At 36.0% G+C, this 18,955-nt stretch overlaps 1 protein-coding gene across 1 annotated transcript; it reads left to right on the top strand.

Annotated features, from left to right (window-relative positions):
• Nucleotides 1-1,252: 1,252 nt before the first annotated feature.
• Nucleotides 1,253-9,698, top strand: LOC105042328 (sulfate transporter 3.1). Its single transcript, XM_073253615.1, has 12 exons — nucleotides 1,253-1,816; nucleotides 1,949-2,156; nucleotides 3,222-3,393; nucleotides 4,045-4,110; nucleotides 6,782-6,895; nucleotides 7,152-7,268; nucleotides 7,412-7,538; nucleotides 7,626-7,912; nucleotides 8,004-8,194; nucleotides 8,309-8,394; nucleotides 8,481-8,557; nucleotides 9,247-9,698. Exons 1-12 carry the CDS (start codon nucleotides 1,474-1,476, stop codon nucleotides 9,433-9,435), a joined length of 1,977 nt encoding a protein of 658 aa, XP_073109716.1. The 5' UTR covers nucleotides 1,253-1,473; the 3' UTR covers nucleotides 9,436-9,698.
• Nucleotides 9,699-18,955: the final 9,257 nt, after the last annotated feature.

Genomic DNA, 18,955 nt, shown 5'->3' with positions numbered 1-18,955 from the left:
ATTTAATTAATAATAAATATTGGAGAAGTAATTCACTTTTTTTTGCCCTCTAAAAGGACAAAAAAGTAAGATACGTGGAGAAAGAGGCTACCCTCCGTCGTATAATTATTATATGGAATCTAGATTAGCTCGTTGGGATCTCAGTCTTATTATTGGTATTTTTAAATCTAAAAATTTTTTATTATAATTTTTTTTTATATATTATAGATGATGCAGAAATGTACACATCGTCCGTGATAGTTGGTTCACACGCTGGGTCAAAATGCGATGCGTGATTAAAAATTTTTTTCATTGATTCCGTATGAAAATTAATCATCATAGATGGTACAGAACCGCGTGCCTGCGGTGCACCAAGAATTTTGCTTCTTGTTATTATCAGTTTCCCATCCGCGAATTATAGAAGGTTGTCGGCTAGTTCCACTGGAGACTCGTACGGGAGGTTCATAATTTGATACGCGCTCCAATGGCAGGTGAGACGGGCCTTCCCAATTTGCCGTCTCGAATTTTGGTTTGACTCAAACTTGTAGCTGCAACTCAATCAGCTCCAATGGACAGATGTCATACATCACAAATCAATCATTTGAGATGCCAAGCACCTTTCCCCATTGTTCTTAAAAAATTGTTGATTGCACCACATCTACGTGCTGACCGGTTCAACCACAAATGAAGACCAATATTGCTTTATTTTTTTTGTTCTCTTTACTCAATATGGTTGCTCATTTGCACTTGAACCACTTAGGCGGTGGATCTTCTCAAATCATTAATTTTTTTATTCTGTCGAAATCCCTTCTTGCGCTACCTCAAATTCGTTATACGTCATGTTATTAAGCCAATTATAGAAAATCAACTTCAAATAACAATTTTTATTGGATTATCCAGATCTTAATAATTTATATTTTATTCTTTTTAACCTCTAAAATTTCTTCATAAATTTATACATCGGATCTTTAGAAATTTTTTATAATATTATATAATATAATATATTTATGGATGACTACTATCAACGACCATCAAATAATATGTGCTGCTGCGTGAGTGCATCACACTCTACGGTGTGACACCCACCGTAGGGAATCCGCAGAAGGTTAGGCCCCGACATCGTGAAGAAAATTGCCACGTGTCCATTCAAAATCGTGGGCTCTAGTCTCCTCTCGACCACCGAGCAGAAAGTATCATTTAGCCCAAAATGTTTCTCTTGGTGCAGCGCAACTCTCCTCTCCTATATAAACCCCACCGTTTTCCCTCCCGTTGCGCTCATCCTCAGAACTAGCTCTCTTCCTACCAAACAAAATACACCGCCTCTCCTTCATTTCCCTTTGCTCTCTCTCTTTCTCTCTCTAACTCACCTCTTATTACTTCATCAAGTCTTGTGCTAGAAGGCTCAAATCTCCATCGCTAGCAGGATACAAAACCTCCACAATTAGCCAATTAACGTTTTTTTAAAGTACTAACATATATACACTACCAGCGGTAATGGGGAACACTGATCTTGTGTTCACTGGGACGGTGACTGGGGTGGAGTGCACACGCCGCGTCCCAATCCCGCCGTCGCGGCCTTTCCTCGAGACCTTCCGTGCCAACCTCAAGGAGACCTTCTTCCCTGATGACCCTCTTCGGCAATTCAAGCATGAGAAGTGCTCTCGTAGGCTTATCCTGGGCCTCCAGTACTTCCTTCCCATCCTTCAATGGGCTCCCACTTACTCCTTCAACTTCTTCAAATCAGACCTCATTGCAGGGATCACCATCGCTAGCCTTGCCATACCCCAAGGCATTAGCTATGCAAAGCTTGCAAATCTACCACCCATTCTAGGCTTATGTGAGTTTACTTTCTCTCTCTGAAAGCACACATGCTTAGGATAACTTTAGTTAATTAATAACGTTAGTATGAGAATATGTTATGGGTTTCGAAGTAATATTTGTTTTATTGTGCGGAAAATTATGGTCATAGATTCGAGTTTTGTGCCGCCACTGGTGTATGCGATGATGGGGAGCTCGCGGGATCTGGCAGTGGGGACTGTGGCAGTGGCATCGCTGCTGATAGCGTCCATGCTGGGGAAGGAGGTCTCGGCATCGAAGAACCCGGGGCTGTACCTTCACTTGGCGTTCACCGCAACATTCTTTGCGGGATTCTTTCAGGCAGCCTTGGGATTATTGAGGTATATATGCTGGTTCATGATGTATGTATGGGATGGGTAGTGAGACAGAGGATTAGAATAGTTTTTGAAGGATTGGTGACCATAATTAATGGTTGTGAAAGTGGTAGAAAAGAAAAAATGGACAAAGATGGTAAAGTTTTTTTTTTTTTAATATATAGCAAAAAAGAAACCAAAGATAGTGAGAAGTTCTCAAGGGTAAATTATAGTAGAAAAAGTTCTCTTTTCTCTTTCTACTTTGCATGGATTGGATGGTAGGATGCGTAAGATATAAGAGGTTGAAATATAGAAGTAGGGATCTGAAGATCCTCTCTACCTTTGTCGCAGAGCTTTGTTCAGATACCCTCTACATAAAAGGCCTTCTTAAACTATCGGAAATGATGGTCGCTTAGAGCAACCTTTTTATTTTGGAAGGTCTCTGCTTCAAAATATGAGAAGTCTACAAGGAAACTTAAAATGGTAGAAGAGGAGCTTGGATGGATATAGTGGATAAGAAGACCTCAATAGGGAAAAAGAGACCCCCCCCCTCTCTCTACTTTTGCTCAAGATAATGGGCTTCTGTAGCCACTCCAATTGAATTTTTAGCACACAAGGAACTTGTTGTGAAAGAGATGTATAATATTTTATCTGATATGGTAAGTAAGTAGAAAAAGAGGTTTGGTTTTACAAAAGAGTGCAGTAAAAAAATGTAGGAAGAACAATAGTTAAAGGATATCAAGGGTGGTGTCATACAAGTAACTTGAAAGGGTGGGAGGGGACCAGAGAGAGCAAAAAGAAACAACAAAAATATAGTGGATGAAGGGGACAGAGAGGAACTTGTTTTCTTTGCAGGCTTTTTGGTTTGGTAAAGCAGCTCGATCAATTGGTCTAGTGATTGGTTTTGTCAGCGACTCGGAGCTAGCAATTTGGTGAAATTTGTTTACAACAGGAAAAGGAGGATTGGAGGATCAAACCAAAAAGGAGTTGCTTTTTGTGTCTTTCTTCCAATCCCCTGAGATAAAATTAAATATATTTTTTTTCTGTATGTATAACTTTTTCTCTCCATGATTGCTTCATTTATGAGTGCAGGCTTGGTTTCATAGTGGACTTCCTCTCACATGCAACCATAGTGGGTTTCATGGGGGGGGCAGCTACTGTGGTGTGCCTCCAGCAGCTAAAGGGGATGCTGGGCCTTGAACATTTCACCACAGCCACTGACCTTGTCTCTGTCATGGAATCAGTCTTCTCTCAAACCCACCAGGTTCTTGCCACACCATTTCCATCCATTACAATTATACTGATAGAAATGCTCCTTTTAAGCTGCCTTTTTTAGTACTTCCATTGATTGGAGCATGGTTAACACATGACTATTCAAGAGAAGTCCTTCCACAAGATATGAAGGAATCTCTTTCTCATATGTCTTACATATATATCATGATCCACTGAACCTACTGTACATGAAATGTATATATTGACAGCGACCATCATATATTTTATGATCACAATCCTACTGTTAAATAATGGACATGATAACATTGTAACATAATTTTTTTATTATATTTCTAAATTTCAGTCATAATAATAATTTGAATATAATCCCTGTTGCATCAAAAATATTATGGTGGCCTTAGAAATGCAACCACCATATATATGTTATGATTTGTGATAGTGTTGTTGAGAAAGGGCTGTTATGTATACCAGTACTGCTATCTAATGGACATAACAACATGATATAATATAAATATTTGTACTAATGGATATTGGTTGTGATAATTTTGTTATTATTACACAAAAAAAAGAAGGGACCACATCTTTCAGTCTGTATCTTCGCTCCTCTTGTTGATAAGGAAATTCTAGAATACACTCCACTTTTTCTTTCTAATGCTTGGCGGTGATGTCTTGTTTCTTGCAGTGGAGGTGGGAAAGTGTAGTTCTGGGTTGCAGCTTCCTCTTCTTCCTTCTCCTCACAAGATTCTTGGTAAGCCATCACTTTTATATATATGACTGTGATCTCTGGATTCAGACGTCATGCATAGATAGATACAAGAAATCATTATCTTCGGAAAACAAGAATATTTGATCAAGAACCTTATAAAGATATAACCATGAAAAACCAAAGAAATAGGTAAAGTATAATGGCTGCAAAACTGGCCAATCATTAGAGAAAGATGAGTTCTAGCTGGGTTAGACGGTAAGAATATATATTACGGCCTTTCCAAGGATCTTTTAAGCTAAAAATAGCTGAGTAACCAACAGAAGGCAGTGATCCTTAATTTGCTCATAAAATAGAAGGTGATCGTTAAAAGTCAGACATAAGAGTAAAAAGCTTCGAGGTTTTCTATATTAATTATCAGATATAAAATTCTGCACTTGGAACATGGCAGTGTATAACTTCCCAACTTGATAACTGACCAAAATGTCATAGGCATGATGCCAAATAAAAGTATAGGACCATTTTGGCTTGTGTCATAAGAATTTTATTATTGCACCAGTATAACAAAAGAGTCATGGTAAATATTTAATTACCAGCAGCCAACAATATTCCATTTATCTTTTTGGAAAATATGTGGCAGTGCCGCCAACAATTTCACAACTATATATATAGGAGAAGAACTATCATTTTAAAACACTAGGAAGAATATCTCATTCATGAACAAAGTCATTTCTTAATTAGTAGAAGAGGGGAGTAATTAGCTATTGCTGTAGCCTTATTTGTAATTATATTTAATTTATGCTTGTCTAATATGATGGTAACTTAGTGCTAACACATTGGTTTCTCTTGTCGTGCTTTTGACTTTATTTTGGTGTCTTACAATCATACTAGGAGGAAAACACATTCTAGGAAAACATATGAGACAATCATACTAAGAGGAAAAATAAATCTTAGAAAATATCAAACTGTATCCTTCTTGCAAGAAGGAGAAACAAAATTATACTCTGGCTTAAGGTTAGGGTTGGAGTAATGGACCCGATCTTGATCCTCACAGGACCAATCACAAAGAAGGTAGAAATTAATTAACCAGCATGCACAAAGAAGGACAAAGAACAATTCGGTGTCGCCGCCTAGCAAGTAAATACCCCAATGAGTTGGTTTCTGTAAAGTTTATAGTCGTTTCTAAATCCTTACAAAAACAAATATACTTTGCCTCCTATACTTGGTCATGAGGAATAGTTTAAGGAGTTGGCTCAAACAAATATGAAGAACAATTCAGTGTAACTAGCAAGCAAGTGTCCAAATATTTTAGACTGCTACAAACTTCCATATTATATATAAATCCATACAGATAACCTTTGTCTCGTTTCGTTCGCCACTTCATATCATGCTCCCGTGACACATTGGGAGGGGCAAAAGCTTCCCACCCTCATCCAATGGGAAGAAGGGAATGTCTTTGCCCAACATTTGTATTGGTCCTCATCGTTCACGGAATTGAGACAACATTGTCTTCTTGTGCTTGTCCATGCATCCTTGTAGGTAATAACTTTCAACAAAATGTTAAGCAATCTATGTGTATACCAAAAGGTGATATCTGACGAAAGGTGATATATCATTTAGAATTCAATTTGCTCATACTGCAAGGTTTCTGTGGCCATTTGATGAGCAAAAGTTGATGCAGAGAGAAACTCCAAATCTCCTTTTTTTTTTTTTCTTTAAATATTGCGAGTTGGTAGATAGGTTGAGTAAATGCCGAGATATGGTTGATATATTTACACGCATAAAAAAAATATTACCATAGATGAAGTATGAAACTGAGTAGATTAGAGTAGATAATATTTTTACGGCTACTCTGGACCAATATCTTGCAACTTTGACTGGCCAAAAGCTGAGCAGGTATACTTTTATGGTAGAAGTAGTTGGATGGTGTGCTGATAGCTGGTAGCCAATAATTGAAGGCCAACAGCCAAGGCCCACCATCCATTCTATGATTGGTGTCCTTGAACGTAGATCCCGGTGTGAGGGGTGGCAATACTTAATCATTTAATTTGTTTAACTTGATTCAATCTCTCATGGATCGAATTAAGTTATCGTTAATACAATTGCCAGATTTGGATCTGAATTTTTCACTTACTTAATTAAAAGGTCGTATTCGGATTAATAAATTTTTTATTTATTTTATATCCAACTGACCCATATCTAGGATGACCCGCCCGATTCCCACTCCTAATCTGGACCACAACTGACGGGCTTGACCCATCCTTGGATGTGTAAACCACTGGTTTGAGTCCAACTCTACACAACTTAGGTTGAATTTGTTGGGCTGGGTCCAAGTTAAAAAGAAGACTTGACCCCTTTGCGCTAAACAACTGATATTAGAGAAATTTTTTGTGCACCACGCACACGGTGCACGAACGCACATACCGTATATAGTGAAATTTTTTTTTTTCATGCGCTATTCGGCCCTGTGTGTGAGTCAATCATCATGCACGATGCACGCATTCGTGGTACACAAAGAATTTTTCTTGATATTATATCAATTAGTGATGAAAATTAATGTATGGAAAGAAAAAAAAAAAAAGCTGTTCTTTAAAAAAAAAATGAAGAAATAGTTTTAGTTAATTAAGTTTCTATAACGCTCTCATATATGTTATTACATTATTTTAATAAATAATGTACTGATCATTTTAATAAATTTCCATGACACAATGATCAGAGCAAGAGAAAGCCCAAGTTCTTCTGGGTTTCTGCTGCAGCCCCATTGACGTCAGTGATACTGGGAAGCCTTCTGGTGTACCTTACTCATGCTGAAAACCATGGCGTCCAAGTGGTGAGTCCTTCAATCCTCTCAGAGCAACAATAGCCATCCTATTGTTTTCAAAAGGTGCTAGCTAGTTGGTGGACCTTGATTTTCTCAAACTACTTACTCCTGAATTGGGCAATGGACTGCATCCAACAACTGAGCCGGCCCATGAGCCTAGGTGTACGTTCACCAGCAGCACATCCATCTGCCATGTGATTTTGATCAGATGACCAATGTTTGAATTAGTAATTCAAATTAATAACAATAGATATTCATTTTGCAGATCGGATACTTGAAAAAGGGCCTAAATCCACCATCTGCAACCAGTTTGAACTTTTCATCGCCGTACATGATGGTAGCACTGAAGACCGGCATAGTCACCGGGATCATTGCCCTTGCTGTAAGTCATCTTGATCAAGTCTATCTAAGCCATTGGACCAATAGATTCATTCAATATTATGGCTAGGAAGCCCATTAGTGTTGGATGGTGTCCATTTACCTTATATAGTTGCTAGGTCTAAATTTGTTATGGTGTATGTACAGGAAGGGATTGCTGTTGGGAGGAGCTTTGCCATGTTCAAGAACTACCACATCGACGGCAACAAAGAGATGATTGCTATTGGGATGATGAACATCGCTGGATCACTAACATCATGCTACCTGACCACAGGTATGTTCGATCCACTATACATATATGTAGCATGCTTCATTGTTAAATTTGTAGATTTTAATTGACCAAAGTTTATCAATACATCAGGGCCATTTTCACGATCGGCTGTTAACTATAATGCCGGGTGCAAGACAGCTATGTCAAATGTCGTAATGGCAACTGCTGTGATGTTCACTCTGCTTTTCCTAACACCATTGTTCCACTACACCCCTTTGGTGGTCCTTTCTTCCATCATCATTGCAGCAATGCTTGGCCTTATCGACTATGAGGCAGCGATCCACCTCTGGCAGGTCGATAAGGTTGATTTCTTTGTATGCTTAGGTGCATACTTGGGGGTCGTGTTCGGCAGTGTCGAGATTGGATTAGTCATCGCAGTGCGTGTTCTTTGAACCCTAGTTCAATTTGATAGGCTTGCATTTTATCTTCTAACTAGAGATGAATGATGCAAATATCACATGCACACAGGTTGCAATCTCCATACTTAGGGTTTTATTATTTGTGGCAAGGCCAAGGACCACCGTGCTTGGTAACATTCCAAACTCGATGGTCTACCGACGAATGGATCAGTATCCAGTGGCGCAAAGTGTTCCTGGATTGTTCGTGCTCCATATTGATGCTCCGATCTATTTTGCCAATGCTAGCTACTTGAGAGAGAGGTGAGTGGACCATCAATGGCATTCTAGTGCATTTGCATGAAAGTACTTGCGTGTATGATTTGGTTAGCGTTGAGTGCCACTTTGTTCATGGAGATGCTGGTGCCTGCTGTTTAGAATCTCACGGTGGATCGACGAGGAGGAAGACAAACTGAAGTCCAAGGGGGAAACTAGCTTGCAGTATGTAATCCTGGACTTGGGTGGTAAGTGAGGCCGTCCACACGTGCGAATACTATCTTGTGGGTGTTGTCACGAGCTAACATATTTGTTTGCTTTGTTTGGGTGGCAGCTGTGAGCAGCATTGACACCAGTGGTATTAGCATGTTGGAGGAAGTCAAGAAGAGCGTGGATAGAAGGGGGCTTCAGGTTATTATGCTTTATTTGAACAATTAGTTTTCATTAGCTACAACATGGCACTAAATAAACCCAGATCAAATCCATACCAAAATCTAGCCGAAAATCCAAATCCAAAATCCAGTGGGCCCAGCATGATCTAACTAGACTAAGTCAAAAGATGGAGTCAAATATGACCAAGAAAGGGAGATCTGGACTGATCAAAATTGTGGGTCAAGATCCTAGACCTAAAACCTAAGGATGTTTAGCGTTATCGAACTCCGGCAAGGCCCTACATTTAAGGGCAAATTGTACCCTATATCGCATGCACCGACATGCTGTACGTTATGCCAATCACCATGGTAGGCAAATCATTGAGATGAGTGCATGATGAATGGGGTTCAGATGAAGAAAACAAGGTGATTAGCACGATGCATGGCGATGTGGTACACACAGTGTAACTAAATTTCAAGCCAATCTGCTGAGACATATGTTCCAACGCACTATACAAGAATGGCAACAATAAGCAGGCATTAACATCACCAGAGATTATCTTGGAAGAAGGAAACAGGGCTATGTGTCCAGGCGAGCTAATTAAGATCAGCAAATATTGCCATTTATCTTAAATTAGTCTCCATGCGGGATATCTTACTATCATGAAGATATGATTTGTCAAGATATATGCTAATATCTCTAAAATTAGTTGTTTTTATCATGAACAGCTTGTGTTGGCAAACCCTGGAAGTGAGATAATGAAGAAGCTAGATAAATCAAAGGTCCTCGAAACCATTGGCCAAGAATGGATTTTTCTGACGGTAGGAGAAGCGGTCGCTGCATGTAACTTCATTCTGCACACATGCAAGCCCGGGGCTGTCACCGATAGCGTCGGAGTTGATGACAACATTGTCTAAGAGATCGACCAGTTGAAGTCCTAATGGTAACCAAATCATAGGAGATGGAAACCGAGACACAATTGTTCTTTTCGAGTTGTGGCCAAATGATCTGAGCTGAAGCCTTCTAGTTTAGTGGAGGGAGGCCTTTCTTCTAATCTCCTTGAGTGAAAAGAAATAAATTTTAAATGGAAATATGATAGAGAAGTTAACACCCTATTACTTTACTTTCTCGGTTGGAAAAGAATTAATACAACTCTTGTGATTCCCCCGCTGCTTACAAAGTATCTTGTGACCACATATGGATGGCGAACCATCATCCAATGTCCTCTTGCATTCGTCCCTCCTCTTTGCACATCAAATGATTCTTGTACAAACCTTTTCCATCAGTTGCCTAAGGTTTGTTTGGCTGCATATATGCAATTATAAACCCAAAGGTGGAGAGAAACTTTTGATGGGTATGCAGGTAAATGTTCATTCATTACCTCTCCTAAGACACAGGAAATCGTCAACCGAAATTTGGAATAAGAACGCCATCACGAAAGCAAAGGCAACTTACGAACTACAGTGAACGGTCAAAGCCTAACAATTTCTTTTAATGAAACCATGTAATCCATCAGAAAATTAAAAATGCTCATGTACAATGAAATGGTTGTTGCTATCTCCTCCAATAATGAATCATTTATTTAATTGAATAACTACAGAAAATATTTCTTTTGATGGAATGTGGAGGAAGTAAGGTACTCCATCCACACAAATTAATTAGGATTAGTTTTGCATATATATCCTCCTAAATATTAGGATTTATATGGATACCCTTCCAAAATTAATATTTACATATATATCCTCATAAAATATCTTTTTGCATATATATCCTCTTATTTTCTTTTTTTTTTGCATATGTACCATACCATCTAATGCTGTTAAGAAATTAACGGTTTAAAATTGAAATGACGAAAATTAGGGGTGGCAATCGGGTCGGGTTGGATCATTAATGGGTCGGGTCAGAAAATCGTCAATCCAAATCCGACCTATTTATTAAATGGATCAAAAATTCAAATCTGAATCCGACCTGTTTATTAAACAGGTAACCCGACCTAATTCGTTTAATCCATTTATTAAATAGGTCAAATTAGGTTAAACGGGTTAAACAGATTAAATAGGTCGGTTAAATGGGTCAGAAATAGGTTAAACAGATTTTAAACAGGTTAAACAGATTTTAAATGGATTAAACAGATTAAATAGGTCGGATTAAATGGATCAGAAATAGATTAAATAGGTTAAATGAGTTATCTGACTCAACCCGATTTGAATATTAAATGGGTTAAATGGGTCAAATATCTAAAACCCAAATCTGACCTACTTATTAAATGGGTTAAACGAATTGATCTATTTATGATTCAAACCCATTTAGCCTAAATCCAAACCTATTTATGATGGATCGAACACCGATCGGATTGACGGATTGGATCATATTTTATCAGCCCTAACCAAAATATCCTTAATAGGTACAGATACAAAAAAAATATTTATAAAGATATACATACAAATAGCAATTTTATAGATATTCATATAATTTATATCTTTAGGAGGGTATACATACAAAATAATCTGTAGAGTTTTTATGTAAATGCTCTCCTAAATATTGGATTTGCGTGAATACCTTTTTAAAATTAAATTTTATATGTATATCCTTAGAAATATTATTTTTGTATGAATACTTTTGACACAGCAGTTTAGCCAATACCATTAGCCAAAATCATATTTATTTAAATTAAAAATTAATTAAATTATGAAATTATCTTTTTACTTCAAAAGTAGTAATAAGGTCTTGCTAAAAATTTAATCGAACAGTTGAACTTCCCTTCTTCTAAAAACTTTTTGCTTATTTAATCATCGAATCGATCTTTTCTTTGAGCAATATTTTTGTATGAAAATATTGATGAGTAAGCCATAGACTAGTTTGAAAGTTAAAATAAGTTGAAATATATAAAAATAGAATTAAATTTATTTTTATGTGTATACTCTCCTAAACATATTAAATTGCATGAATACCTCGCAAAGTTATTATTTGCATGTACACCCTTATAAATATTTCTTTGTGTAAATCTACCCATTAAGGGTATTTAATCATTTCAATTTTAAACTGCTAATTTCTTAATGGCATTAGATGGTATGAGTACATTTGGAAAAAAAAAAGAGCATACATATAAACAAGTATACTTGTAAATATCAATTTTAAGAGATATTCACAAAATTTAATATTTGGGAGGGTATATAAATTAAAAGTAAGTGTATGTCCAAAGAAAAGAAAATCTAAAGAGATACATGGGAAGAGAAAAAGAAATTAAGGTGAAGTTAAAGAGGATATACTGTCCAAATTTGATGATGTCCTTTAATTATTTTCTCCGCACTAGATCTTCCCATAGATGAAAAGAGTAGAGGGTCTTTTGTGGAATTGAAAAAATAGATGCTTACCGATGTAGGAAGATCCTTTTGTTCCTTTCAAGCCAAATATGCCAAAACATAGACATCAATAGCTGGTCCCATGCTCTTCTTATGATTCTTGAATATGCCTTTCCTCCAAGATGTCCACAAAAAGCGAGGAGTAGGTGGTCATCCTCTAATATTTAGATAAGATTTTAGGTAGTCTAGATATTCTTGGTGAATGGGAATCTAATGAGAAAATGATAGAGATTCTATATTACAACCACAAAGAGGGCAACCTATACTCACAATCTATCCATTTTTGGCAAGAACCTCATCTGTGTGAAGTTTATTCTTTAAAGCTAGCCAAAGAAATGCCGTGACCTTCCCTGGCCATGTCGCTTTTTAGATGAGTTTATATTAAGGGCAAACAAATTCACCATTGTAGAAAAATCTATAGATGCAAGGAGATGTGGAAAGAGACTGTAGGTATTCAAAAGATGCTGCAGGGAGGAGGAAAGAGGCTACAGGTTTGGAAGGAAGCCATAGATGGCTGGCACGACAACATCAAAGAAGGCTGCAAGTAGTTGGACTTATCCAAAGGTGGAGGAAGAAGGCCATAGTCGGTGCTTGTCTAGTAACTCGATAAGAGAAGGTTAGTGGCAAGAGGGTGCAGAGATTTGACGGTGCACATAGGTGGACTGGTGTTGGATTCCTTAGTTATGGAGGAACTCGAGGGAATGCCGCACATAGGATGGGTGCAGATGAGAGAAGTGCCTCAAGATCTAAGCTTGGACCATCAATGGTGGAAGGACCCAAGTAGGAGTGAGGTCAACACTTTGATACTGTGATAAAACAAGGGAAGAAGGTGAAGATCAAATATCTATAATTCTAATGACTCATCATAACAATATATACATCACAATACATATCCTAATTGTATGTCTACTTAAAACAAATATCAATCAGATTTGGACTAACACAGCTAATATCAAATTAACAAATATGAAAGAATCAAATATTGGAACCGTATAAATTTGCTAATGGTCCTTGGAGTATGAAAACATAAATATGTGGATCACTGAAGCTGAGTATCCATTTAGTTAGTACAAGTGTACTGCAAGATAGAAATATTAGGAGTCAAAACTACATCTTTTTTGCAAAGTAACAAGGAAAAAGAGTTGTTTCAAGTCACAGGTTATATACTAAGGATTGAATGAAAACAAACATACTGACTCTTTCACAAAATATACATTTGTCCTCTCTTACAATCTTGAATTATTGTTCCTTTTGGCAATAGATGATCCAACACTCGCTATATTTTTTTTTGATTAAAAGCAGGGTTAAAAAAAAACCTCCCAGGCTTTATTTAGATAAGGTATTTTCAATATTTACAAGATGCTATCACCCCATACATTGAATGGGGACCCCACAATACATATATATATATATATATAGTGAACATGCATCGAGCCAAAAATAATTTTTTTATAAATTAGCTAAAAGACTAGTGAAGAAAAACCCTTGAACTTCAACCATGCATATGAAGTACATGATATGAAAGCTGAGGGCTTTTTATTTCATTAATTCAATGAGCAGGTGCAAGTAACTTATATGAAACTACATTTCAGGGGCATTTGGTTCGTAACCAGAATCAAAATGGAAATGAGAATCAGAATGGCTTGGAATCAGAATCGGAATGGTTAAATCCTCAAAGCATTTGGTTCTGATCGGAATAGAATCAGAATCGAAATTGAAATAAAAATTGAATCCATAAAGGAAAGTAGGGATTGAGTTCTATATAAATTGACCATTCCATTCCATCCTGAAATCAGAATCAAATGGACTCCTCCCAATCAAACGGTTGGAATGGGATCACCATTCTGATTCCGATTTCAGACCCTCACTTCCTCCAGCCAAACACCCCCTCATCCTAGAAGAAAGTTGCCTTAGAGTGTTTGTGATCATCATTTGCTTTGTCATTGCTGAAGCTTATCACCTAGATTGTCGATTGCTGGACACCAAGAGGAAGAAGTCTAGTCACAAAATAGAAATATTATTTGATTTATCAAACTTTGACAAGAGAGTGCTTCGAATCTAAATATCCGATTATTACTTTTCTTTCAAATACACTAACATCCTATAGAGAAGATTGTGTCAAATGCAACTTGGATGTCATTGTTTAGAGAACCAAACCTCGAATGATATAAGAAGTCTTGAATTTTGTCAGGTCTGGTATTGTTAGTGAGTTGCAAGATAGCATCCTAGATGTGTTTTGAGTAATCGTACTCCAGCATGAGGTGATTGAGTACTACAAAATAGATGCCTTTTTTGATAGGTTATCAGTGGTGAGTATCTTATTATGGTAATAGAACCAATTGAAAATCTTCACCTTCTCTGAGATGGGTAGATACCAAATTAAATGACCCTCCATTCATGAGAAAAATATAACACTATCTAGCCTTGTATACATTAGTTGTGTGCCATTTCCAACATCCACCATCTTTATTTGTAGAGAGCTAAATTCATTGATAATTACTCTCAAAGTTTGTAGTTCAATCTTTGCAGTAAGAGGTAAATGTTCTCTGAAGATGACTGAGCAGTCAAAGTCTGCCATACACTGTGCAATGGATCCTAGGTGCTTTCCAGTATAGAAGAACAGGTTGGCAACTTGTTTGATAATGATTGCTCATCATATCATGTATTGTGCCAAAATGATGTCAGTGGTTGTTGCCAATCACAAGGGAGGAGAATTGCTAAAATAGCTTCAGAAGTTTGGTTATGCTCCTCCACAATGGTGAAACCCATGTTGCCGGATATAAAGTGGTTTAAGTCGGCAACTTTCTAGAATAATATCTTCTATAAGAGTTATCTCTAAGACCTATTTTGCTCATCATAAAAATTGAACCACCACCTTAATAGCAAGTATTGATTGGCTGTTGACCTAAGAATTGATTTTGATGATGCTAAAATATTTAAGTACTTTTGATACTAATAAATGCTTAAGACTATGTGTAGGTGATGACTCTCTAAGCTAATAGGTTGCTCATTTTGATAAAGCAAGTCTAGTCTAGAAATATTATTCATCAAGTAAAGTTACTCAAAAATCAACTTTGATAAAGAAAGAATTATTACTTGCTATCAAATTATTACTTACTTTTAGTTATTATATAGATTTTAAATAATTTCAAATGGATGTTAAAAATATGTTTTTAGATGGATACATTACAGAGAAGTTTATGTTGAACAACTTTTAAACTTTAAAGATTATGAGTTTTCAAATCATATTTTCAAACTAATAAAGCTTTGTATGGTTTAAAATAAGCTCCTTATACTTGGTATGAAAGACTAAGAAAGTTTTTGATTGAAAATAATTTCAAAAAAGAAAATGTTGATACTACTTTGTTTATCAAAAGAATATAAATTAATTTATTGATTGTTTGAATATATGTCGATGATATTATTTTTAATTCTACTAATGAGATCTTGTGTCAAGAGTTTTTTAAGTTAATATAAGAAAAATTTGAGACGAGCATGATGGGAGAGTAAACTTTCTTTCTCAGACTCTAAATTAAGTAAACAAATGAGGAGATCTTCATCAACCAAAGTAAATATACAAGAAAGATTTTAAAGAAGTTTGAGATGGAGAATACTAAAGGTATTGGCACCTCTATGAGCTCAACATGTAAACTTGACTAAGATGAACATGAAAAAAATATGGATCCTAAATTTTATTGAGGTATGATTGGATCATTATTTTATTTAACTATAAGTAGGCATGATGTTATGTTTAGTATTTGCTTATGTGCTAGATATTAGTCTGATCCTAAAGAATCTCATGTTATTGCTGTTAAAAAAATATCTAGATATTTAATTGAAACTCAAAATATTGGTCTTTGGTATTTCAAGTAGTCTTCTATTGATTTAATTAGTTATTCAGATGCTGATTTTACTATATGCAAATTAGATCATAAAAGTACTAATAAAATTTATCAATTTATAGATATTATTTTGATCTTATGATTTAGCAAGAAGCAAAATTCAGTTGTATTATCTTTAGTTGAAGTTAAATATATTATTGCTGAGTTATTGTGTTCAAATCTTATAGATCGAACAACAACTTGAAGACTATGTCTAAAATATAGTAAAATTTTTATAAAAGATAATAGCACTAGTATAATTAATTTAATCAAGAATCTTATCTAGCATTATCGAAAAAGATAAATAAAAATTAAACATCATTTCATTAGAGATCATATGATTATGATCAAACATTAATATGACATAAGAAGTATTAAAATTTTATTATTTAATTTTTATTATTTAGTATTGATACTTCTTATGTTCTTTTCAGTAATTGTTAATTATGAAGACTTAATCACATACCAACTAGCAAAGGCCCTAAAATTTGCAGTGACAAAGTCTAAGATGAAGCCCAAGTTAGCCTATCTTTATCGATTAATGTTCAACCAACAAGCACATATAGTAGAAGAAAGAAAAATAGCATAGCCCAAAACAAGATAAGGCCCATGGACGCACAAGGCCCATACGATCACATGGCTCAAAGGAAAAAATGAGCACTAGTCCATGCACGGCACACTGAAACAAGCGCAGTCCATTCATGCGGTGCACAGGCAAATCACATGGTCCACCCGCATGGTTCACACACATAGCTACTCGATCTATGTCATGGCTCATAGGCTTCATGTGGGTGCGCAAGTGTGCGGGCACACATGGGGTGCATTTGGGTGCAGTTGGTGGATGCTCACATGGGCGTGCATGTGGGTGGATGCAGGTGCAAGCACGATCTTTTGCACGTGGGCTCACGGCTCACTGAATAGGGCAAGTGGGTGCGATCTTCGCGAGCGGTCCAAGGGCCTGGGTTCTCACTTGGGATGAGACAAAGAGGTTTTAAGGTTTTAAAAAATATAAAGAGAGAGGGAGGCATGGAGAGTTTTATAGTAGCTAGGGTTTGGGATGCCACAATCAAAATAGAAAAATATTTGGAGGTGCGAGAGATTTGAGGAGATGAGAGTTTGAGACAGCTAGAACTCTAGGAGGTTTTGAAGGCTATAAAAAGGGGTGTGGGGAGACATCAAAAAGAGGGAGAAGGGAGAAAGAAAAATTGGAGAGAAATTTTGTAGAGAGGAGGAGAGGAAGGTTGCCAGGTGTTTGAGTTTTGAAGAGAGTTCTTGGCGACATAAGAAGGTTCTACATCTTCTTCTTCTTCAAGTTCTTCCCCAACAATCAAAGAAGATGGAGCTTTTGGTGACGAGCGAGATCTAATCCATAAGCAGCTAAATCTTTCATTCTTGGGAGAGTAGATGAAGTCCTTAGGATCAGATTTGTGTTTTATTTCTTATTCTTATTGTGTATTTTTTTTATACAATCAACTACTTAAATATTATAAGACATCTTTCTTTTAAATATAATTGAATATTTTGTAAGCATAAAGTATTTTTGTAATTCTTCTCTATTTATTTAAGTAGTAGTATTCATGATTTTATGATGCTTGATCTTGAATAGCTTATGACTACGTAGAGACGAGTCATGATCTAAGGATATGATTCGTGCTTAGCGAGATAAGCTATGTTTAGAATAAATCATAAATTTATCTTTTTATTATCACTATGGCTTATAGTTTATAGTGATTTAGATTACTTTGATTAAAATACTAATCTATGATTAAGGATGGATTCAAAAATCTGAGGTACTTTCTTTTATCTAATTTTTCTAAAATTTTATGTCTATCAAACTTGTTTCTTTAATCTTTTTTAAATCATAAAATTTTTATTTCTTCACCATATTTTTTAGTTTGAACATAACTCAGCTCTTTGATCTCTAAGGATTTGACACTTGATCTCACCCTATTCTATATAATAGTTGAATCAGATTAAATTTTTATCTTTGGTGCTTGCTATAGCAATCAATTAGTAATAATGTTGTGCTTGAATTTGTTTCTATTGATAATCAACTTCCTGATATCTTCACTAAACTCTTATATGAAAAAGATTTTACATGTTTAGAAGAGAACTTGGATTATGTGATATTTCTTGCTAATACATGTATGCTATGTATTGAATGATATTTGAAGTGCTTAATTACTTGATATATGATGCTTAAATTTGATTTGAATTGAGTTTTTGATCTATCAGTTTTGGTTTAAATAATCTATGCTCTAATTTTGAAGAAAATCTTTTGATGAATTGATTGAAAATGATTTTTGAATGAAAAGATTTTTGAAATTTAGTTCTTATGCCATAGGAGTTGACTTGAATCAACCTCGAGCCACCCTCTGTTTGGAGTCGACTCATTTGAGTCTATGAGTCGGCCCCAATCAAGAGTCAACCTGACACATCTGGGAGTTGATGCATGAATGTGAATCGAGTGTGATTCAATTAGCCACTATGGGTTCTCCTGGCACCGTCAGTTTAAAAAGAGATATATGCTTCTCGCATTAAAATCCTTATCCCCCATGCCCCATCGTTGTCCCTTTCAGAATCTTATTTTATGCCTTCTTTTTGAAACCCTACCCCACTATTCTATGTCATGTTCCCTTCAACCCCTACAACTAGTACTCCACGTTCATGGCACTAATGAAGGCTCTTGCCATAAGAATGAAGAAGGAAGGGAATAATTCTAAAATCTCACTATAAAGAAGGATGATGCTCCCACAGCATCATCATAGCAATAATCAAAAAACTCAAGAAATGGAGAAGAATGAGGAAGAAGCTTCCTTTTTCATGATTTTGAGAAAGACCCAACACCTTTGTCTAATCATGAAATCTCTTCAAGTAGATACATTGACTTCTTGTTCTTTGAAAATGAAGGATTTGTTATTGGAAATAAGACAAAGAAGCTTGGTGGGGAGTACTTCTATTCACTAAGGTTGCCTATCTATCCAAATCATATCCAAGAATTCTATGGCTCTACCAAATTTGAAAATGATCTCTTGAAGTCTGTAGATAAAGGAAGATAGATTGCCCTTTCAAGCAAGGATTTAGGAAAAATCCTACATGTCCTGCACTAGTACTGGGATAGATAATTTGAACAATCGAGAAGAAATATTAAAATATATTTTGAAATAAAATGATGTGAAAGAAATTATAGAAAT

The sequence above is a fragment of the Elaeis guineensis genome, chromosome 3, assembly GCF_000442705.2.
Source record: "Elaeis guineensis isolate ETL-2024a chromosome 3, EG11, whole genome shotgun sequence".
Lineage (NCBI taxonomy): Eukaryota > Viridiplantae > Streptophyta > Magnoliopsida > Arecales > Arecaceae > Elaeis > Elaeis guineensis.
This window is presented reverse-complemented; position numbering and strand designations above follow the sequence as displayed.